Genomic DNA, 24835 nt, shown 5'->3' on the forward strand with positions numbered 1-24835 from the left:
AGTAACTGAAAAATTAATTAATTAATTTGTGTAAAGAAAACTTACGTTAAAGCAACACGTTCCACATCATTACGAAATGTCGTATTCATGATCTATGGAACAAGTATGTATGAAAAATGCCAGGCTGCACAGCTGTTTGAATTCCATGCTGCACTGTGGATGCCATTACAGCTGAAGTAGGAGAAGACAAGGGTATGCCATCTCCAAAAGACCAAGTCTAGTAAAACACTGCTGACCTTCAAATCAGCAGGTTGATACAAACCCCAAACTGTGACCAAATGAATGTGAAGGAATGCACACAACTGGATCTGAATGAGAAACTTCATAACTCCCAAAAACAATCTGGTCATTGGGCTGTAATTTGTTTCCACAGCTCATGATGCTACTTAGCCCCAGATAAGTAAAACCATGCAATTATGCAGGTAAACAACATTTCCCTAGTATTCACATGTCACACACAAAACAGTGAGGATAAAAAATGAATCCCAACTGCAGTAACATCATCGACTTCAACTCCTATTAACTAAAATTGTGTTTTTTGATGCTGTATATTCTCCCACAAATACATGAATGGACTGTGGTTCTTTAAGTTGGATGTTCTGGACTGAACACAATCCTCCAATGCTTAGAGAGGTGGTTGTCAGCCAACAGAGAGCTGGTGCACATAATGGATGCAGAGTATTTTCTCATGCAAGCTGGGCAGTTCTCGTGCATTGTCCACAGCTGATTCCTACACTTATTTGCTGTTAAGCAATCTATGCCAATTAACTCACAATTACTACAGCTGTGTTCCAGCACTAAATGTGAAGAAGGGATTATAGCTGATGCTGGCAAAACAGCGACCAAAGCATTAGCTCCCTTGTATGAAGGCTCAGTTTTGTTACATGCTTAAATTCTCATCAGCAACTAATCATCTTGCATATCAGAAATGATCATAAAATAATTTCCACTTTTTATCATGTCACTACTTTGCACAATATTGAGATGCATCTATTCTGAAAATAGTAGATAAATGCACACTTTTTAACCTGTTTGCTCTGTCAGGTCACAGAGTGCCAACTTATCCAGATTTTCCAGTTCTAGGTTACTGTAGATGCTGTAAATGATAAAGAGACCACGACACCATATGGTATGACAAGATTCAGAACTTTCTTCTTACCGATAGTCGTCATATCTGCATGTACCTCTAGGTTACTTTCAAGTGCCTTATCACCAATGTGATATATTTTATAGAATAATCTACTACTGGTCGTCAGTGGCTCTGTTGCTACACAATAGGTTTACAACATATAAAGAAAATGCACTCATTCTAGCATACACATGACAAGCTATTAACTAAATAACAAACTCACTCCCCCTCCCCAATACAATTTTCCTGAACTTTTGTAGCATTCATGAATATTTAACTTATAATATAGGAACATGAAAAAAATGATGCTGGCTACTACACCGTGTGAACCACCCAAAACTTGCACCAAAAATATTGCCAAAATGGAAAGTGCTGTTGATGTGCTGTTTTCAGAGGATGGGTCGGTAGTCGAGGGCTCGTTATATTAGCCAATAAACAGATTGTAATAATACTTATAAATTTTTATTTTTTGTGAAAACATGCACTTTAAGTGGAACAATGCCTATTGGCATTAACAAACTGAAAGTAGGGTAAATTAGAATGTCAGTGGTGTTTGTTGCAGGATTCTAGTAAGAGTCATTGATGAGATATCGTATTTTGAAATGTTTTCACACTGATACTTGTTTGTGCCCCTCAGCCTGCTTTCTTTCTAGGTATGTTGTTGTTGTTCTGTTTGCTTACAATGTGCTTGCATGTTCCTCGAGTGCAACGCAACTTGCTAGTCACTTAGTGTGTAACAGTCCAAGCAGTAGGTTGTGAGCTGACTGCTCATAGTATGCAGAGAGTGAAGGAAGAATGTAGTTTATTCTTGTAGAGTGTACATAGAAAGACAGTCAACCATCTTGGCACTTGAGTGAAGAAGCCACATTTACCAATTACAAACAGGTAAAGCAACAAAACATGCATTACTGGTCTGTTGGCAATCCCCATTGGCTTCATCAGGTGGAATGTCACTGTCCACAGGCTGCAAATGTGCGTTGTAAGATAGTGATCTATCATCTCATAGGCCCATGTTTCATAGACGAAACACAGAATGTGCACAAGTATTGCACCCTCCTAGCTGACCATCTTCCACAGATGCTAAATGACATTCTCTGCACACTACGAGGAACTTGCGGTACTAACATGCTGGCTGTGCAGCCCACAGTGCACCAAGTACTACAGCACGTCTTCACGAATTGTTTCCAAATTGCTGGATTGGACGCAGATGACCTGTACATTGGCTGGTCTGTTGCCCAGATTTGATGCCTGGTAAACTATTTTCTGTGAGGAAAGTTGAAAGATGCCGTCTACAAGGACATACCGACACCACTCGATGATATGCAGTGACGTATTACTGCCGAATGCTTGGACATCTCTGATGAAATGCTAGCGCGTGTGCAGAAGTCATTCAGTGCCCCACTGGAAGCACGTACTGCTGCTCCCGACTGTCATTTTGAACGCAACCTGTGAAGGTCAATTGTCTCTTTACTGATCAGAATCCACATGACTAGTGTATGCACTTTGTTGTTTTTTAGTTTGTGCTACCACAGGTATTGCAGAAGTGTTGGTGCGGGAACTGTTCAAAATATGGTATCTCGTAAATGATTCGCACTGGAATACTGCAACAAATGCCACTGACAATTTACCCTAATTTTAGTTTGTTAACTTTAATAGCCATTGTTCCATTTAAAAAGCATATGTTTGTACAAAAAATAGAATTTACAAGTATTATTACAATCTGTTTATTGGCTAACAATTCATGTCCCTCACTACCAATTCATTCTGTGATAAGCGCACATCAACAGTACTTTCCATTTCGACAATATTTGCTTTCAAGTTTTAGGGGATTCACCTTGTATATTCCCATACCACACAGCACAGGGTCTCTCTCTCTCTTAATCTTTTGCCAGTCAGCCCCGTGTAACAAAGACTATTCATAAAGAAACTTCTTTCTTGATATACAATGCTTAATAGTAGATATGGTGGTACTGCTCTTGCATTGCAATGCACTTTGAACCAATATGCTATGAGCAACATATAATCAAGGATGTATCTTTGTTGTTCTCAAAACCATGGGCTTTCAAAATATGTGCTGCAATCATATCAATTATGAGGTACATTCTGTAATAAGGTTTCTTGTGGGGCGGGAACATAAAGCTAGTGGTGTAAGCCAATGGTACCGTATGTTCCACAACTGGAAAACCAATGTCTATGATGAAGAGAAAAGTGGTCAACTGAGTATCGTGAATGCAGATCCAATTCGTGTGGTTGACAAAACAGTTAGAGAAAACTGCAGAGTCGCCATCTCCTGGCTTTGTGTTTCTTTTTCTGTCATTACTCATAATCTTCTGTACAAAGTAATTACTGAAGATTTGAGCTACTGGAGATTTAACACCAGGTGGGTGCGTAAACTCTTTCTGAAGAACAAAAGGTCCAGCATAAGGCAGTAGCACTGTCATTTCTTGTACGTTACAAAAGAGAAAAGGGAGCTTTTCTCTACCAGAATGTGACAGGAAATGAGATGCAGATACATGAAAGGAGAAACAATATGGTCCAGGCCATACAGGATCAACAAAACGCTGTCAAACACTTTCCAGCAGCAAACTCGTGGCAATTGTCTTCTGGGACAGAAAAGGAATTTTGCTTGTAGAGTTCTTGGAGAGAAATGTTGCAATTAACAATGAATGTTACTTTAACACACTATCAAAGTTGAGAAGTACCATTTGGTACAAAAGTCAAAGCACGTTGAGCTCTGGAATGATTCTCCTGTTAAACAATGGCCATCTGTATCAGCACAAATACTTTTACAAAACTGTGCAACTTCAAATGGGTAGTACTGGATCACCCTCCCTACATCCCTGATTTGGCATCTAGCACATATTGTCTTTTCATGTATATGAAGTGGCTTGATTCAAAGTGCATTTGCAAGTGAGTAATTTCACAGTATTGTAAACAAAATTTTGTAATGCCATTAACATTAAAAAAATGGAAGTTACTTTATGAACAGCCATCTTACTGCTTCGAATATGCTACTAACTGCATCAAAAAAGGCAAGTATAGCATGTAAAACATTCCTGTTATTTTTCAAAACAGTGCCATCACTACAAATACCTCTCTTATTCTTCCACTTTTATAGTATCATCTTTCTTTTCCGTTGTTTCACAGATGGTTTGCTTCCATGTTTCCTGCTGAACTTCTGCAAGCATTTTGCTCAGATTTACTAACAATTTCTAGTAGCTTTACCAAGAAAGAATTTTAAATTGGCTTTTTGAATATACATGCGGCGTAATTCAATAGTAACACTGACATTTCTATACCCTTTCAAAAGAACAGACTACTTTTGGAAGAATCAGCAAGAGAAATGTACAAGATTATAAATAATTAATACACTAACCTTGTGCACAAAGGACTACCTCTGGCAAATGATCGAGTGCAGATACAACAATCTCTGGCTGAGGGCTGTCGAGGCAACGGAAGTATGCAGGAAGGAGACTGGCGCAAGTCGATTGCTGTGGGGAGTGCCGCAATTGTCGTGTTAGCAATACATGTGCCAGAGATCTAACTCCTGATGATGGAGACAGCAAGAGAGCTGCTACTGCATCTCCAAATGTGTCCAAAAGAGCTGGTTTGCGAGCTGACAAGTGATCCAAGTCCTGAAGGGCTTGCATCACGTCTAAAACATAAACGTAATTTTTCTTACTGACAAAATAATACCAAATTATTGTAACTGAAAAAATAAATCTTATTTACTGTTGGCTACAAAAGATAAGACTGAACAAATGTGAAACATAAATATACATTTCAGTAAGGACAGTTATACAGTCTTTTTATATTTATTGTTGTAATCAAATATTGTCATAATCACAAACACAAGATAAACCAAAGATATCTGAATACTTTAAAATTGGTTTCAGGTACATTATCTCCAAATACAATGACCATTTTTATTCACAAATGTGTGTGTGTGTGAATAGAAATCGATCCTTGACATTCCAATGGTATTTAGATATTTACTTCATCTGTACATGAGTAATCATGATGTTGATGACGAGGAATCTTTTTATTTTTATACTGATGAAGTCAGATATGTATATGCGGCCCTCTTTATGGTGGTCACTACATACTGACACATTTCATATTGAGCTATCACTTGAAAATGGTACACAAGGTCAAATCACACTTGTGGAACAAATAAATCTAAGAACAACTAAGTCATCAAGTGGCAGCATAACAAACACATCAAAGAAGGTTATAATTAGGCAAGCTTTCAGAGACAGTGGCTCCTCCTCCATGTAGAAGGGTTGAAGGAAAAGGAAGAGGGGCGAAGGAAAAGGACTGGAGAGGTCTAGAAAAAAGGGGCAGATTTCAGAATAGTCACCCAGAACCACACATTAGGGCAGACTTACTGGACGGGATGGGAAGGAAGGACTGGTTGTTGGGGACTGCACCAAACGAAATTTGAGACTGTCAAAAGTCAATTGTTTTTGGTGTTATAACAAAGTTTAGGTAATACGGGTTGTTTCTGGAATAATACTGGACTAAAGTAAATAGAAAAAAATCATAGAGAAACCCTGGAAAAACATCAGTTTTGTCACTGAAGCTCATTATACCACATAATGATATTTTCTACATTACTTGTCTGAATGTACAGCTAATATAAACAACAATCTGGGCCAAGAATGTACCTACCTTCTCCTTGAAGTTTGCGGAGTGTAGCCAGAAGTGGTCCCCAGTTAGGTGTTGCTTCTGCAGGTGGAGGTGGTGCACCAACAGCTAAAACTATTTCGCCACAATCATCATCTCCAGATCGTGGGCGGCCTATACTAGAAATCAGCGAGCGCAGGCTGCTCAGATTGTTGTGTGACAGCTGTAGGTCTCTAAAAATAAAAGAGGTAAATACGTAAGTGGTAAATACACAAGAGCTTTCACAGATATGTACATAAAAAATTGAAGATAGGGAAATGGATGGAGGATAAAAAGGTAAGTATCTTTCATTTATACCAAGATAAGCAGATTAGATTTTAACAGTGGTCAAATGAAGAAATGAAAGTCAAAAAAGGAAGGAAAATTGAGGCTTAATGTCCTGTCAATGACGATGTCGTTAGAAATGGAGTTCAAGCTCAGATTGTGAAATGATGGGGAAGAGGAAATCAGCTGTGCCCCTTCAAAGAAACCATCCTGGCATTTGCCTGAAGCAATTTAGGAAAAGCACAGAAAACCTAAATCTGGACTACTGGATGGTGACTTTAACTAGTATCCTCTGCAATGCAAGTCTAGTGTCTTGCTATTAAGCATGTCTCTCCAGAGAGAGAGAGAGAGAGAGAGAGAGAGAGAGAGAGAGAGAGAGAGAGAGAGAAATGGGTTAATATCAACCGCTGATGGATGTTACTACGTCCCAGTTAGCATTAAATAAATTATGCTAATTTTCTTCTGGTACAGAATGTGATATCTTATTTACAATAGCATCATTAGTAAACTTAGCCCTAACTTTAAACAACCCCAACGTCAACATTCGTTTGAAGCATTTCTGATCATCATAGGAAGTAGACAAGCTAAAACAGGATAGTGAATCTGGAATTAAAACCACATGTAATCATTGCAATTGAGACCTTCTCGGTGTGCTACCTCATTCACATTCTCAGAGTGTCCATGAGAGAAGTCCCATGTTTAAATCTATCAGCTCATTTCCATGATCCCTCAGAGACAATTTCTTGTTGCACAGAAATTTCCTCTCTGTTTTAAACTTTGATGTAGAGAATCATCTAATCACTGCATGTAATTCTTATTTGTAAAGAGCCACTGTAGACAAGTAACACTTAGAAATGAAAACTGTTGAGTACTGATAAATGCTAATTTGCAACACAACAAAATATCTGACCTGCTATTGTTACGTGTTTGCTTATCTTAAGCAATTTTCATCCATCCCTGACAAGCAAGTTACAAATTTTTTGTCAGCTGTTTGTGTGTGTACACATACTCACATGAGTGTGCTGACATGCTTCTGCAAATACTTCAGGGCACGATGAGCATCATGGGAGATGAAATTTTGAAGCAGTGCCACAAATCTATTCAGAAGTGCAACCAAGTCTTTCATGTGGCCATGGTACTGAAAAAATAAATAGATAAAATAAATTAGGTGCTAGAAGTTTCACAAATAATATTACTAACAAAGGTAAAAAACATGGCATAACTTATGACCTAGAATTCACCATATTTAATTGTTGTTGTTGTTGTTGTTGTTGTTGTTGTGTTCAGTCCTGAGACTGGTTTGATGCAGCTCTCCATGCTACTCTATCCTGTGCAAAGATTAATTCTCATTTTCCAGTATGGAATAACAGCAATATGGAAAGGCTAGACTACTATCCCTCACATACAGGCATTAAGCTGCAGAAAGGCACAATGAAAACAACACTAGGAATATTTAACCTTTGAACAAAATTTCCTTCGTTCTAACTACTGCTCTTAAATGTTCACCTCCTGCTTCATTAGATAATACATCGTTTTATTCTTTAGATCATAATAATATCGTAGTCATATTCTGAAAGATTTGTTCTGGTCAGTGCATAACACAAAAAATAGATACTGATCTCTGACCCACAAATTTTTAGATGAATACACTTGTTCCACTGTGGAAAATTCTATGGATGAGTGACACTGTTTTCACAGTATCTCTCCCACATTTTCAGCACTTCAGTACACAGGTTTAACCTGTCCATAATGTACATACTGCATTAAAGTGATGCTACTGTTCACCTGCCACCTCATGATAATGACATGAAGGCAACAGACAAAGTTGAATACTTAATAGCAATTAAATTTGTACAATGTTCTTACAGAATTTCAAATGATCTTTACTGTTACATTTCCTATCTTAATGTCCAGTTAAGGGCATAAAAAGATATCAGAATGATGATAGTGGTGGAAGTAAGGTTGTGAGGAAGGATTGCAAGTCATGCTGTGGTAGCTCACTCATGGAGCAATTGCCCAGTTCAAGTTCCAGTCCAGCACTCAGTTTTAATCCATGAGGAATAACAGTAATAGAAATTCTTGGATGAAACAGACATAAAATAAGTGAAAGGTAACCACTCACCCATAGCGGACTGACACATGACACTTAAAAAAGAGACACATAACAGAAAACAGTATCTATACTGGCTTTTGTGCTCTTACCCTTTTTCTAGCAAAACTCACACAGACACTCAAAGAAAAAGAGCAGTAACGTAAAAGCTAATGTGAATACTTTTTCTGTAATATGGGTCTATGCAACACATACTAGTCGATTATAGGTGACTGGTTTACCTTTCGCTTATTTTACATATTAATCTGGCAGGAAGTTTCATATCAGCACACATTTCATTGCGGATTGAAAAATTCATTCTGGAATTCATATATAGTTCATACATGTTCTGTAAGAGGTGCCACATCTGCAGCAGATCGAAACTAGTTTGTACATTATCTGGAAGCAAAGCTATCACAGCTCTTGTTTACTGATGTCAACTTTCCATACATTTGGATTAATACCAAACCTTAGCCCAACCCAACATGAACACCACCACATATAACACAGTTATAGTTAGGTTGGCAGTGTTGGGAGTCCAAGCACTAGCAGCATGAACTACCCCAATTTTGAAAAGGCTTCTATCACTTTAGAAATAGGAAGTACAGGGGCAAGAAAGTTAAAACTTCAAAGCCAATTCCTTAAGGTATCATTTTATGTCAACTATCCATTTTTTTTCCAAGAACAATGTTTCATTAACCCATTTGCACATGGTTTTATGGAACAGATGTCATAAGAATATAATTAAGTTTACCCTATCATTTTTTGCAAACACAGACAGTTATTTACGAAACTTAAAAAGTACACTTGTTCTGGGGACTTTTAACACTATCATTCACACACAGTTCCACTGTTTATAGCACACCATGAACCTGTTTCTGATTATTCATAAATATTCACACATAGTGTGTACTGTGAAATGTTTGTCCACACGGAGGGCAACTTTACTCATGTTACATTCAAAACAGGTTTCCCCATGATGCCCTCAATCATAGCAAACTTTGTACCTTCTAGAGAGAACAATTTTCTTCCGAACCAGCATTATTTTCACTGGACAATGTCCCCATCTTCTGGCTTGAAGCCTTAGTGGGCTGCTTCACTTGGTCGTCCTTTACAAGTGTAGACAGGGAGAGTTACATTCTTCAAGAGTTGCTCAGCCACACTGAGCCACAACTTTGTTGAAATCATCCTCTTGAGTGCTTGATTCAGAGTGTGTTACATTACACTTGCATTCAGCAATGTTATGCCAAGGAGATATGTTTCTATCTTCTTATACCCCTTGACATGTCTTCTCATAAGTGGATATGTGGACAGATGCTGGTTGTTTAAGCACCTCCACCCATTCCTTGGCCGTAGTCAATAAAACAATTAGATTTTTGCTTTGTTTTTCCATGTTTATGTACCTCCACATACTCTGGTCTGTCCTGAAGTGTTGATAAGAGCTGAACATTTTTCTTATCATCCCATTTCACTTCAATAATAGTGTTCAATGATGTGAATGTTAGTTCCTCCATCATCTGGCTAATTCCACTGGACATGGGTGACATATTTTTTCTTATTGGTCTTCAGTTCTGACAGCATGAGTTCTCCTGTCTAACAGTTTTCTGAACAAGTTGAGAGAGCTGCACAAGTTTCGAGGTAAATAGTTCTCCACCCCCCAAACAAAGTCTTGCACCACCTTTTCACTTGCTGGAAATTTAACAGCCATATCACCACTTTTATCCTCTTCACCAGTACATATTTTCTGATTGTAGCAATACTCGTTCTTTGAAGAGCACAGTTTATGTATCTTTATGCCAAATCTGGCTCTGAAGCATTATACTGAACCATGGACCTTGCCGTTGGTGGGGAGGCTTGCGTGCCTCAGCGATACAGATAGCCGTACCGTAGGTGCAACCACAATGGAGGGGTATCTGTTGAGAGGCCAGACAAACGTGTGGTTCCTGAAGAGGGGCAGCAGCCTTTTCAGTAGTTGCAAGGGCAACAGTCTGGATGATTGACTGATCTGGCCTTGTAACAATAACCAAAACGGCCTTGCTGTGCTGGTACTGCGAACGGCTGAAAGCAAGGGGAAACTACAGCCGTAATTTTTCCCGAGGGCATGCAGCTTTACTGTATGATTACATGATGATGGCGTCCTCTTGGGTAAAATATTCCGGATCTCCGGGCGGGGACTACTCAAGAGGATGTCGTTATCAGGAGAAAGAAAACTGGCGTTCTACGGATCGGAGCGTGGAATGTCAGATCCCTTAATCGGGCAGGTAGGTTAGAAAATTTAAAAAGGGAAATGGATAGGTTGAAGTTAGATATAGTGGGAATTAGTGAAGTTCGGTGGCAGGAGGAACAAGACTTCTGGTCAGGTGACTACAGGGTTATAAACACAAAATCAAATAGGGGTAATGCAGGAGTAGGTTTAATAATGAATAGGAAAATAGGAATGCGGGTAAGCTACTACAAACAGCATAGTGAACGCATTATTGTGGCCAAGATAGATACGAAGCCCACACCTACTACAGTAGTACAAGTTTATATGCCAACTAGCTCTGCAGATGACGAAGAAATTGAAGAAATGTATGATGAAATAAAAGAAATTATTCAGATTGTGAAGGGAGACGAAAATTTAATAGTCATGGGTGACTGGAATTCGAGTGTAGGAAAAGGGAGAGAAGGAAACATAGTAGGTGAATATGGATTGGGGGACAGAAATGAAAGAGGAAGCCGCCTGGTAGAATTTTGCACAGAGCACAACATAATCATAACTAACACTTGGTTTAAGAATCATGAAAGAAGGTTGTATACATGGAAGAACCCTGGAGATACTAAAAGGTATCAGATAGATTATATAATGGTACGACAGAGATTTAGGAACCAGGTTTTAAATTGTAAGACATTTCCAGGGGCAGATGTGGACTCTGACCACAATCTATTGGTTATGACCTGTAGATTAAAACTGAAGAAACTGCAAAAAGGTGGGAATTTATGGAGATGGGACCTGGATAAACTAAAAGAACCAGAGGTTGTACAGAGATTCAGGGAGAGCATAAGGGAGCAATTGACAGGAATGGGGGAAATAAATACAGTAGAAGAAGAATGGGTAGCTTTGAGGGATGAAGTAGTGAAGGCAGCAGAGGATCAAGTAGGTAAAAAGACGAGGGCTAGTAGAAATCCTTGGGTAACAGAAGAAATATTGAATTTAATTGATGAAAGGAGAAAATATAAAAATGCAGTAAGTGAAACAGACAAAAAGGAATACATCATCATCATCATCATCTTGGACAGTTTCCAGCCACTGGCTGGGTCTGTCGGGAACACAAGCCTCTCCATCGTGTTCTGTCTTTCCACCATTCCCCCTCTTCCACCTTCGTCCAGTTCTCTCCTCTTCTCATCACACATTCCTTTACTCCCTTCACCCATCTATCTCTTGGTCTTCCTCTGGGCCTCTTCCCCTCCAGTTGCAGATCAAACATCCTCTTTGGAATTCTTCCCTCATCCATTCTCTTCATGTGTCCATACCACTGCAGTCTTGATTTTTCTATCCTGTCCTGTACTGGTTCCTCCTTTAGTCTTTCCCTCACATACAAATTTCGCAATCTGTCTCGTCTTGTTACACCCAACCTGCTCCTCTGGAACTTCATTTCACTAGCCTGTATTCTACTTTTGTCGCTTTTGTGCATTACCCATGTCTCACTTCCGTATGTCAATATGGGGACAAAGTAGGTTCGGTATATAATTCCCTTGGATTTCTGTGGCACCTCCTTGCTCCAAATAAGCCCCCTAATGCATTTGTAGAACTGCCCTGCTTTTCTGCACCTTTCATTTATTTCCATTGCGTTTATCCCCTTACTTTCAATCACGCTTCCCAGGTACTTGAAGTTCTCTACTACTTGTAGTTTTTCCCCTCCACAAGTTATATCCACATTTGGCCTATTCTTCTTCCTTGTTGTGACGATTATTTCACTTTTCTTTGCAGAGAAATGCATTCCATATTGTGCTGCCGTTGCCTCCCATGCATCTAACTGCTCTTGCACCTCCTTCACGCAATTTCCCCATAACATCAGGTCATCAGCAAAGAGCACTGCTTTCATTTTATGATCTCCAATTGCATCTGATACTTGCTGTAGGATTTCATCCATAACAATAATAAACAATAAAGGCGAAAGTGCACTTCCCTGTCGCAGCCCATTTTCCAGCTTGAACCATGCAGTACGTTCCCTCCCCACTTTCACACAACTCTCACTTCCCTCATACATTTTTCTGACTTTTCGTGTTATCTCTTCATCTATCCCTTTTGCGTTCAGTACATCCCAGAGCTTGTCCCTACAGATACTGTCATACGCCTTCTCAATATCCAAAAAGGCCATGATTAAGTCCTTCCCGTACTCATAGTGCCTTTCCTGCAGTTGCCTTACCGCAAATATGAGGTCCGTTGTTGATCTTCCCGGTCTGAAACCGTACTGCTCCTCTTGCAGTCTACTTTCAATACTGCTTCTTATTCTCTTCTCCAGCATCTTTTCATAGATTTTTCCACAGTGGCATAGCAGGGTGATTCCTCTGTAGTTCTCACATCTCCTTTTATCCCCTTTCTTGAAGATCGGGACTATAATTCCTTTCTTCCAATCCTCAGGAATTCTGTTCTCCTTCCACACCACCCTCAGCACTCTGTATAGCCACTGGGTTCCTACTTCTCCAGCTGCTCGTATCATATCCACTGTTACTTCGTCCCAACCTGGTGCCTTGCCCCCTTTCATCCTCTTTATGGCTTCTTCCACTTCATTCCAAGTTAGATCATCAATTTCCCCACTATTATAATCATCTGCTGCCTTAGGCTCTCCATCGCTGTTAGTTACCCGCTTGGCGGCATTCAACAGATCTTCAAAGTACTCCTTCCAAATCTTTTTGAGCTCATGCATTTCCTCCACAACTCTTCCATTATTATCCATGATCCCCAGGCACTCGCTTCTGTCGTTCCTCTTATTTCTTACCATGGTGTAAAGTACTTTTTTGTTCCCTTCACTGTCCTCTTCTAACATTCTTGTCCATTTTTCCATCCACTTCTTCTTCTCCGCCCTTACTATGGTCTGTGCCGCTTTCTTGCTTTCCTTATATTTTACCCTAGCTTCCTCTGTTCGGGTCTGGAACCATTCTCTGAAGGCTTTGTTCTTTCGAAGTACTGCCTCTTTACATATGTTGTTCCACCATGGGGTTTCCCTACTTCTCCTCTTTGTGCTAGTTCTTCCGCACACAGTCTCAGCTGCCTCAACTAGAGCCCTCTTAAAATCGCCCCATTCTTCTTCCACTGTTCTCTGATCTTCCTTTGGCAGCTACTTCCTGATCAGTGTCTGGTACTGGGTCCTCCGTTCGACCTCTTTCAGCATCCATGTCTTCAACCTTTTCTCCTGTATATCTGTTGCCCTCCTATCTTTTTTCCCTCTCAGGGTGGCTACCAACAGCCGATGGTCACTGTCTAAGGCCTCAGATGGTATGACCTTAACATCTGTGAGGCTGCTCATCATCTGCCTATCCACTAGTACATAGTCTACTACTGAAGTTTGGGACCAGTCCCCACTGTACCAAGTTATTTTGTGACTACTCCTCTTCTTGTACCAGGAATTTGCGATCGCCAGCCCATTCCTCTTGCAGAATTCCAGCAACAATTTTCCTTCTCTATTTCGGTTCCCCCAGCCCTCTGGTCCCATTATCTCCTCGAATCCTTTCCTGTATGTGCCAACATGTGCATTGAGGTCCCCTATTATAATCTGATTTCCTCCATTTAGCTGCTTTTGCATGTCATCTTCAAATTCCTCCTTCTCAATACAAACGTCTCAAAAATGAGATCGACAGGAAGTGCAAAATGGCTAAGCAGGGATGGCTAGAGGACAAATGTAAGGATGTAGAGGCCTATCTCACTAGGGGTAAGATAGATACCGCCTACAGGAAAATTAAAGAGACCTTTGGAGATAAGAGAACGACTTGTATGAATATCAAGAGTTCAGATGGAAACCCAGTTCTAAGCAAAGAAGGGAAAGCAGAAAGGTGGAAGGAGTATATAGAGGGTCTATACAAGGGCAATGTACTTGAGGACAATATTATGGAAATGGAAGAGGATGTAGATGAAGATGAAATGGGAGATATGATACTGCGTGAAGAGTTTGACAGAGCACTGAAAGACCTGAGTCGAAACAAGGCCCCCGGAGTAGACAATATTCCATTGGAACTACTGACGGCCGTGGGAGAGCCAGTCCTGACAAAACTCTACCATCTGGTGAGCAAGATGTATGAAACAGGCAAAATACCCTCAGACTTCAAGAAGAATATAATAATTCCAATCCCAAAGAAAGCAGGTGTTGACAGATGTGAAAATTACCGAACTATCAGCTTAATAAGTCACAGCTGCAAAATACTAACACGAATTCTTTACAGACGAATGGAAAAACTAGTAGAAGCCAACCTCGGGGAAGATCAGTTTGGATTCCGTAGAAACACTGGAACACGTGAAGCAATACTGACCTTACGACTTATCTTAGAAGAAAGATTAAGGAAAGGCAAACCTACGTTTCTAGCATTTGTAGACTTAGAGAAAGCTTTTGACAATGTTGACTGGAATACTCTCTTTCAAATTCTAAAGGTGGCAGGGGTAAAATACAGGGAGCAAAAGGCTATTTACAATTTGTACAGAAACCAGATGGCAGTTATAAGGGTCGAGGGACATGAAAGGGAAGCAGTGGTTGGGAAGGGAGTAAGACAGGGTTGTAGCCTCTCCCCGATGTTGTTCAATCTGTATATTGAGCAAGCAGTAAAGGAAACAAAAGAAAAATTCGGAGTAGGTATTAAAATTCATGGAGAAGAAATAAAAACTTTGAGGTTCGCCGATGACATTGTAATTCTGTCAGAGACAGCAAAGGACTTGGAAGAGCAGTTGAATGGAATGGACAGTGTCTTGAAAGGAGGATATAAGATGAACATCAACAAAAGCAAAACAAGGGTAATGGAATGTAGTCTAATTAAGTCGGGTGATGCTGAGGGAATTAGATTAGGAAATGAGGCACTTAAAGTAGTAAAGGAGTTTTGCTATTTGGGGAGCAAAATAACTGATGATGGTCGAAGTAGAGAGGATATAAAATGTAGGCTGGCAATGGCAAGGAAAGCGTTTCTGAAGAAGAGAAATTTGTTAACATCCAGTATTGATTTAAGTGTCAGGAAGTCATTTCTGAAAGTATTCGTATGGAGTGTAGCCATGTATGGAAGTGAAACATGGACGATAAATAGTTTGGATAAGAAGAGAATAGAAGCTTTCGAAATGTGGTGCTACAGAAGAATGCTGAAGATTAGATGGGTAGATCACATAACTAATGAGGAAGTATTGAATAGGATTGGGGAGAAGAGAAGTTTGTGGCACAACTTGACCAGAAGAAGGGATCGGTTGGTAGGACATGTTCTGAGGCATCAAGGGATCACCAATTTAGTATTGGAGGGCAGCGTGGAGGGTAAAAAACGTAGAGGGAGACCAAGAGATGAATACACTAAGCAGATTCAGAAGGATGTAGGTTGCAGTAGGTACTGGGAGATGAAAAAGCTTGCACAGGATAGAGTAGCATGGAGAGCTGCATCAAACCAGTCTCAGGACTGAAGACCACAACAACAACAACATGGAAGTCTGTGTTTAACTTCACCAGGCTTTCATCAGTGTCAGAAATGTATGCCCCATCAAATTTGTCAAATGTTTTAACATGCTGTGTTTTTGGTGAATCAATAATGAAGTGCAGAAACTAAGAGAGAGCCCTGAATCTTCTCGGTGGCACTGCTTCAGCACAAATTGGAGTATCATTTTTCTTTTTGACCAGAAGTCTTGAACATAAGGTTTTCATGTCTGCAGCATGAGGACACACAGAGAAAAGTGGGTCTTCAGTGCATCAACCACAGAATGACTGCATCTATTCAGATGTCACAGTGCAATTACTAGTTTTAATATGAGTAGCTACATTGTCCCAGTCCAATGAATTACTTATGGATGGTGCTTTGGTGTCGCATTGGCACATTTCACTCAGTATGCTTTGTAGCATATTTCCAGTTTCTCTGTCATCCAAATGCTACTGTTTTCATCACTCTATGATTTATAACTTGCAGTGTCATACTTTGCAGCACCGTACTCTAAACATTAGAATCACTTTCTTAAAAAAAAAAATTTGCCAAATTCTCACAGCTTCTGCATTGTATGGGTCAGGCATATTGTCATTTGTTGAGCTCACAAAACACAGACTAAATGTATTTAAGCTCAAATTAATGTCTCAGTTTCACAAACATACAATTAGTGCCATCTAATGATATGGCTGCAGACCTATTACAGAAAGTAGATGAGCCACATGTTACATCTACAGTGCTGTAAAGCTGTACACACCATTGTACCACAATGCATGGCACTGCTATGGCGGCTGTACGGCTCATTGTATGCAAATGGATCAAGAGAAAATAGCAACACATTTATATCATGAAAATGCAAAAGGCAGGTGCAATTACCATTGTTCACATGGAAGGCTTGAAGGATCAATAAAGGATTTTGTAAACCCGTGAAGACATTAACTCTGGCAACATAAAGCTAAGGTTACACTTTATAAGATCTTGTATGCAAGAACAAGATAATCAGGCAACAGAGTATGGCACTACTTTGTTCTTCTTTTCTTACAATAAATATCCATTTCCAAAATTATACCACCCACTGAATAAAGTATAAAAAGATTCATAAATATAAAAGTATACCTTAAAGAGGGCAAAGTACGACATTAATATATCTTCCAGTCCACGGGCATGCTCAGGCTTGAAAAGGTGTGGCTGCAGAAGCTCCAGTAAACCTAAAACCTGAGTGAACAAGTTGAGATGATTTCGAGAACGGAAAACTGGAAACTCAAGATGGACACGTCCACACAGTGCAGCTGCAAGCATTGGCAATTGTCTGGAAAGAAAGAGAAAAAACAATTTAAAAATTAAGTTTTAATCAGCAATTTCTGTTCCAACTGATAGTCTTATTGTTTTATACTCTGCCACTTATATCAGAGTACCAAACAAAGCATGGTTGTTTAATCTTGCCACATCTGAACAACACTGGATATATAAAGGGCAGCAGAAATAAGATGACTCCCATAGTTTGAAGCACAATAAAAGATCTAATCAAGCAAGAAACATAAAAATGGGAGGGGAAAGATCTAGCAGAATGTAGCCCCTGATTTAATCATCTGTCCTGCAGACAACTGCTTTACATTAAAAGTGTCAAACTTAAAAACTAACATGGGCCAAATAAACAAGGTTTAAGCTTGGGTGGCCTAAAAGAACTTCCAATTCAGTTTTCATAGAAACACATATTTACCTGGAAAAATATAATACAAAGAACAAAACGACGACAACAACAACATATATGTTTTCTTCGTAACATCTGACATCTTTGTTCTGTTACTATCTTTGCTATTTTGAAATAAAACTTATTCACAATAATTACTTTAAAATTTTTAGGTCTGACAGGAGATGACTTCCTTTCATAATTGAAAATAGCTGCTTACATTGGCGGGGACTACTCAAGAGGACGTCGTTATCAGGAGAAAGAAAACTGGTATTCTACGGATCGGAGCATGGAATGTCAGATCCCTTAATCAGGCAGGTAGGTTAGAAAATTTAAAAAGGGAAATGGATAGGTTAGATATAGTGGGAATTAGTGAAGTTCGGTAGCAGGAGGAACAAGACTTTTGGTCAGGTGATTACAGGGTTATAAATACAAAATCAAATAGGGGTAATGCAGGAGTACGTTTAATAATGAATAGGAAAATAGGAATGTGGGTAAGCTACTACAAACAGCATAGTGAACGCATTATTGTGGCCAAGATAGACACAAAGCCCATGCCTACTACAGTAGTACAAGTTTATATGCCAACTAGCTCTGCAGATGATGAAGAAATTGATGAAATGTATGACGAGATAAAAGAAATTATTCAGGTAGTGAAGGGAGACAAAAATTTAATAGTCATGGGTGACTGGAATTAGTCAGTAGGAAAAGGGAGAGAAGGAAACATAGTAGGTGAATATAGATTGGGGGGAAGAAATGAAAGAGGAAGCCGCCTTGTAGAATTTTGCACAGAGCATAACTTAATCATAGCTAACACTTGGTTCAAGAATCATGAAAGAAGGTTGTATACCTGGAAGAATCCTGGAGATACTAAAAGGTATCAGATAGATTACATAATGGTAAGACAGAGATTTAGGAACCAGGTTTTAAATTGTAAGACATTTCCAGGGGCAGATGTGGATTCTGACCACAATCTATTGGTTATGAACTGCAGATTGAAACTGAAGAAACTGCAAAAAGGCGGGAATTTAAGGAGATGGGACCTGGATAAACTGAAAAAAAACCAGAGGTTGTACAGAGTTTCAGGTAGAGCGTAAGGGAACAATTGACAGGAATGGGGGAAAGAAATACAGTAGAAGAAGAATGGGTAGCTCTGAGGGATGAAGTAGTGAAGGCAGCAGAGGATCAAGTAGGTAAAAAGACGAGGGCTAATAGAAATCCTTGGGTAACAGAAAAAATATTGAATTTAATTGATGAAAGGAGAAAATATAAAAATGCAGTAAGTGAAACAGGCAAAAAGGAATACAAACGTCTCAAAAATGAGATCGACAGGAAGTGCAAAATGGCTAAGCAGGGATGGCTAGAGGACAAATGTAAGGATGTAGAGGCTTGTCTCACTAGGGGTAAGATAGATACTGCCTATAGGAAAATTAAAGAGACCTTTGGAGAGAAGAGAACCACTTGTATGAATATCAAGAGCTCAGATGGCAACCCAGTTCTAAGCAAAGAAGGGAAGGCAGAAAGGTGAAAGGAGTATATAGAGGGTTTATACAAGGGCACTGCACTTGAGGACAATATTATGGAAATGGAAGAGGATGTAGATGAAGACGAAATGGGAGATAAGATACTGCGTGAAGAGTTTGACTGAGCACTGAAAGACCTGAGTCGAAATAAGTCCCCGGGAGTAGACAACATTCCATTAGAACTACTGATGGCCTTGGGAGAGCCAGTCATGACAAAACTCTACCATCTGGTGAGCAAGATGTATGAGACAGGCGAAATACCCTCAGACTTCAAGAAGAATATAATAATTCCAATCCCAAAGAAAGCAGGTGTTGACAGATGTGAAAATTACCGAACTATCAGTTTAATAAGTCACAGCTGCAAAATACTAACGCGAATTCTTTACAGACGAATGGAAAAACTGGTAGAAGCCGACCTCGGGGAAGATCAGTTTGGATTCCGTAGAAATGTTGGAACACGTGAGGCAATACTAACCTTACGACTTATCTTAGAAGAAAGATTAAGAAAAGGCAAACCTACAATTCTAGCATTTGTAGACTTAAGAGAAATCTTTTGACAATGTTAACTGGAATACTCTCTTTCAAATTCTGAAGGTGGCATGGGTAAAATACAGGGAGCAAAAGGCTATTTACAATTTGTACAGAAACCAGATGGCAGTTATAAGAGTCGAGGGGCATGAAAGGGAAGCAGTGGTTGGGAAAGGAGTGAGACAGGGTTGTAGCCTCTCCCCGATGTTATTCAATCTGTATATTGAGCAAGGAGTAAAGGAAACAAAAGAAAAATTCGGAGTAGGTATTAAAATTCATGGAGAAGAAGTAAAAACTTTGAGGTTCGCCGATGACATTGTCATTCTGTCAGAGACAGCAAAGGACTTGGAAGAGCAGTTGAACGGAATGGACAGTGTCTTGAAAGGAGGATATAAGATTAACATCAACAAAAGCAAAACGAGGATAATGGAATGTAGTCAAATTAAATCGGGTGATGCTGAGGGAATTAGATTAGGAAAAGAGACACTTAAAGTAGTAAAGGAGTTTTGCTATTTAGGGAGTAAAATAACTGATGATGGTCGAAGTAGAGAGGATATAAAATGTAGACTGGCAATGGCAAGGAAATCGTTTCTGAAGAAGAGAAATTCGTTAACATTGAGTATAGATTTAAGTGTCAGGAAGTCGTTTCTGAAAGTATTTGTATGGAGTGTAGCCATGTATGGAAGTGAAACATGGACGATAACTAGTTTGGACAAGAAGAGAATAGAAGCTTTCGAAATGTGGTGCTACAGAAGAATGCTGAAGATAAGGTGGGTAGATCACATAACTAATGAGGAGGTATTGAATAGGGTTGGGGAGAAGAGAAGTTTGTGGCACAACTTGACTAGAAGAAGGGATCGGTTGGTAGGACATGTTTTGAGGCACCAAGGGATCACAAATTTAGCATTGGAGGGCAGCGTGGAGGGTAAAAATCGTAGAGGGAGACCAAGAGATGAATACACTAAGCAGATTCAGAAGGATGTAGGTTGCAGTAGGTACTGGGAGATGAAGAAGCTTGCACAGGATAGAGTAGCATGGAGAGCTGCATCAAACCAGTCTCAGGACTGAAGACCACAACAACAACAACATTGGCAAGTACTTCTGTACAGGGTTACAGTTTCACAAGCCAATTTTTGAGTATTTTCCAACCTGGCAAATATTTATAAAATTCAGGTACACCAACTTAACTAAATTTTTTCCTTCAAATCTGAATTGCACTGCATCTCAAATCCTCACATTTGCATTTGATTAGGTACCAGTTCTATTATCTATCATATAGATCAAAGAGAACAAAGAGCCTGACTGCAGCACCCTCTGAAGGGAGGCACCTGTGAAACACCCAAATGAAATCTCCTACTTTCTTTTAGTCTATCATGTGGTAGTTGTGTACCAAAATATCCATTGCTAGTTGGGTTTCGTGCACCTACGCGTAAGGTGATACGATATTTACATACTATTATATTGAAAGGACAGGCTGCACAAATAACCATTAAGGGCCGCAGGCTTCCCTGCGAGCTACAGGTTTGACATCCTTGTTCTGCATGCTCCCCAAAATTCATAAACCCAATAATTCTGGAACCCCTAATGTAGCTGCTTACTATGCTCCCACTGAAAGAATCTTTGCTTTTGTTGACCAAGCCCTCCAACCAACTACCTATAGCCTAGCCACATATAAAAGACAGTCACTTCCTTTGCTGACACATTACAACCTGAATCCCTACTGGTTACTGTTGATGCCACCTCCCCACACATCATCATCATCTCATGCTCTTTCTTTTATTGAACAGTAGTTCTCCGAACGTCCTTCTGATTCCAAACCCACCACCTTATTCCTTATACACCTCAACCACTACGTTCTCACAACTACATTTCCATCGAGTGGAAGATATAACACACAAATCTGCGGGACAGCCAGGGGGAAGCAAATGGCACCCTCCTACACCAACATGTTTATGGGTCATCTACAGGTTAATTTCCTAGCCTCCCAAACCCACTGTCTGGTTCCAGTTCATGAAGATATCTTTATGACCTGGAACCAGGGCCATGACACCCTATACTCATTTCTCCACAAACTCAACACTTTCTCTGCCACCCAATTCACGTGATCCTCCTCAGTCCAACGTGTCACCCTTCTGAATTTTGACCTCCACCTCTGATGGTTCCATTCAACCTCTGTCCATATCAAGTCCACTACCCACCAACAATATCTGCATTTTGACAGCTGTCATCCACTTTAAAAAAATGCTCCCAATTAGCCTAGCCACCTGTGCATAGCATACCTGCAGTGATGAGAATTCCCTTGCCCAGTATGCCAAAGGTCTCTCAAAAGCCTTCACACAGGCACTACACCAAACCTAGTCTGCAAACAGATTTCCTGCATCATATCCTCAGAGACTCCTAATCATCCCACCACCACCACCAAGAATCATCACCCAATATCACTCCAAACTAGAGTAACTGAACTGTGCCATTCTCCAGGACTCTGACTGTCATCATGTCCAGAAATGAGGGACATCCTACTCACAACTCTTACCATCCCTCCTAAAGTGTTAATCCTCCAGCCACCCTCTACCTATACAATGTCCTGGACCAGCTCCCTTGCCACAAAGGTTATAACCTGCAGAAGACCCCGGTCAAAAAGACCTGCCCGATACTCCCCTCTAGTACATCCCACTCCAGCCATGTCACTGATTTTCCTATCCCATCAGAGGCAGAGCCACTAGTGCACCTGTGAAAGGAACTGTGTCATATACTAGCTCTGCTGCAATTTCTGCACAGTACTTTTTTTTTTTTATAAGAACTCCAATAAGCTGTCCACCAGAATGAACAGTCATTGTCAGACTGTGGCCACAAACAGAGTCGACCACACAGTGGCTGAATATGCTGTTATGCACAACGTGCTCAAGTTCAATGGCTGCCCCACAACCCATGCCATCTGCATCCTTCTCTCTAGCACCAGTTTTTTTTAATTACACAGATGGGAGTTATCCTTGCAACGCATTATTCACTCACACCATCTGTCCAGCAGTCTGCCCTTTCTCTGTCCTCTCACCCCCTCCCAATCCACACCTCTAAGTTATCATCAGTGCGCACTGCTTGAACTCACTGCCTCCAGTGCCTGTGTGTCGCATTCCTAGCCTGTGCACTTTCTGCCTTCCTGCAAGCCACCAGCGGCCCTCCCTTCCCACTGTGTCCCTCTCATTGTGTGTGTGTGTGTGTGTGTGTGTGTGTGTGTGTGTGTGTGTGAAGGGAGGAGCTGCATCTTTCCTTTTTTTTCATCCTATTTTGTATGTATGAACTGTTTGTGAAATAACTCTGTAAATTATGCACCGGTGCTTTTAATTTAAATTTCACAATTATGTGAGTGTATCGACTCCTAAAACCTCATATGTAATCGCTGGACTAATTTTGTTCATCAGATATTTTTGTACTTCGGAAGTTTTGTTATCTTTTCAGAGTTTTGTCTTGCACTATCTCACTCTTGTAAGGTGCTATTCTGCTGTTCTCATTGTAAAGATTATAATGTAAATAATGGTCAGGTTTTCTTGATATAACATGAAGTTATTCTTCCTTTTATTTCTAGTAAAAACCATGTCACTTTTGTGTAATTTTTAATTTGTACTAAGTGTTTTCAGAGGATCACAGCTGGAGCAGTGGTGTCAACAGCACACTGTTACTGGACATTAATAACAAAACACTTTCCATGTTCAGTCATTACTTTTCGTTGCTTCTTACATTATACCTCCCTGAGACACCTGGACTGGTAATTTATTTGTATCTTGCAGGATTTTCACACAAGCTATGCAAAGAATGATTTGGTAATTTGTTTATCAACAATGACATAATTGTGCGGCCTACACCAGTTGGATGCAGGGCCCATGAACATTTAAAAGTTTTTGATGGTGGTTAATTTCCATTATATATTGCAGTCTAAGCTTCATGCTCACAGTCTACGCTTCATGCTGAACTCAGTACAAAGCACTGCCTGTGTTACCTCACTGAGCCATATGTACTGCGGATGACAGTACACGCAACCACCATCCGGTGACCCTTACCCTTTTTTAAAATTAGTATTAAATCACTGAAATTACTGTTTTCGAATCTATTCAAGGGTAGTAACTTGACAGTGCCCATTAAAGGATTCAAACCAAAGCTACCAAATTTTCATTCCTTTTTGTGGGACTATTGGCATCTCAAAGCTTCTACTATTCGGCGAGTGATCTGCTTTACTCCTAAAGTATTTACACGAAATGGAAAATCACTTCTTCTTCTTCTTCTTCTTCTTCACCTTTTCCTACTTCTTGATGGGGTAAGCATTGTTATAAAGGTTGTGAAAAATGTTAGTGGTAGTTGGTGGCCAGATGTCCCCTTCCTGGTATCACCACTCCGCCTGGGACAGAATTAGTGGACTCCATCTGTTTGCATCTAGATTAAATCTTATGTTAGAGTGTGAGGATGTTTTTGACACGTTTGCATAAGGTGCATTTGAGGTGGGACATAGTATCTGCCCAGTATTTACCAAAGTGGGCGTGAGAAACCGCCTAAAAACATCATCAGGGCAGGCTGGCTCACCAGTTCTCATTATTAATCCACAAGGCAGTGCCGATCTGGGACAGACCCACTTCCCCGTATCCTGGAAGTGGTGAAATGCGCTTCGCTATCCACGTAGGTATTTAAGAAAATCAAATAGCATGCAATTATTTCTGATTGCATTTAAAAGTAACATTATCCCAAAACAGCAACCATTATTGATCAACACCTCTAGTTTAATCTCTCTGTGTGGCGACTTCATTTGGCACATTCATGTTGCTTTTTTCCATGGGATAATATAAACACCTAAGTCCATGTGCTGCCTAACTAAAGTAATGTCACATGCCAACGCCACCATCTGACCGTGGAAAAGGGCAGAGGGAGGGGGGCAGGGGGAGTGCTCACTTCACAGAAAACATAATTAAAATATTTTGAAAAACAGAAGACTCATTGTGCAATTTTACTGTTACAATAATTGCAGTTACGGACACAAAAAGATGTTATGCCTTTATTTGTAACACACACTTTGGCATTGTCTTTTCTCAAATAGTCGGCACAAAAACAGTTTCCTTTTTGAGTTTGGTATACTGCTGATGACAAGATCATGACAGACTACGAACCACAGTTTTGTGTTTGCCAGGTGTGGAGGAACTAAGCCACGAAAACTGTTTGCACAGATACCATCTTACAGTAATCACTGGGGACTGAAGAATGATATGGAAAACTGAAATTTGATCACACGGACTCTGATTTGTGCT

At 40.0% G+C, this 24835-nt stretch overlaps 1 protein-coding gene across 4 annotated transcripts in view; it reads right to left on the minus strand.

Annotated features, from left to right (window-relative positions):
* The window catches only part of LOC126419147 (integrator complex subunit 1), a 288378-nt gene that overhangs the window by 7402 nt on the left and 256141 nt on the right, over positions 1–24835 (minus strand). For all 4 annotated transcript variants that reach the window (XM_050086288.1, XM_050086260.1, XM_050086280.1 and 1 more), the window contains exons 33-36: positions 16923–17115; positions 7093–7217; positions 5801–5988; positions 4506–4784 (exon numbers count right to left, since the gene is read on the minus strand). In XM_050086288.1, coding sequence (XP_049942245.1) covers positions 4506–4784; positions 5801–5988; positions 7093–7217; positions 16923–17115 — 785 coding nt within the window. The remainder of the gene's footprint in view (positions 1–4505; positions 4785–5800; positions 5989–7092; positions 7218–16922; positions 17116–24835) is intronic.

The sequence above is a fragment of the Schistocerca serialis genome, chromosome 1 (assembly GCF_023864345.2).
Source record: "Schistocerca serialis cubense isolate TAMUIC-IGC-003099 chromosome 1, iqSchSeri2.2, whole genome shotgun sequence".
NCBI classification, from domain to species: domain Eukaryota; kingdom Metazoa; phylum Arthropoda; class Insecta; order Orthoptera; family Acrididae; genus Schistocerca; species Schistocerca serialis.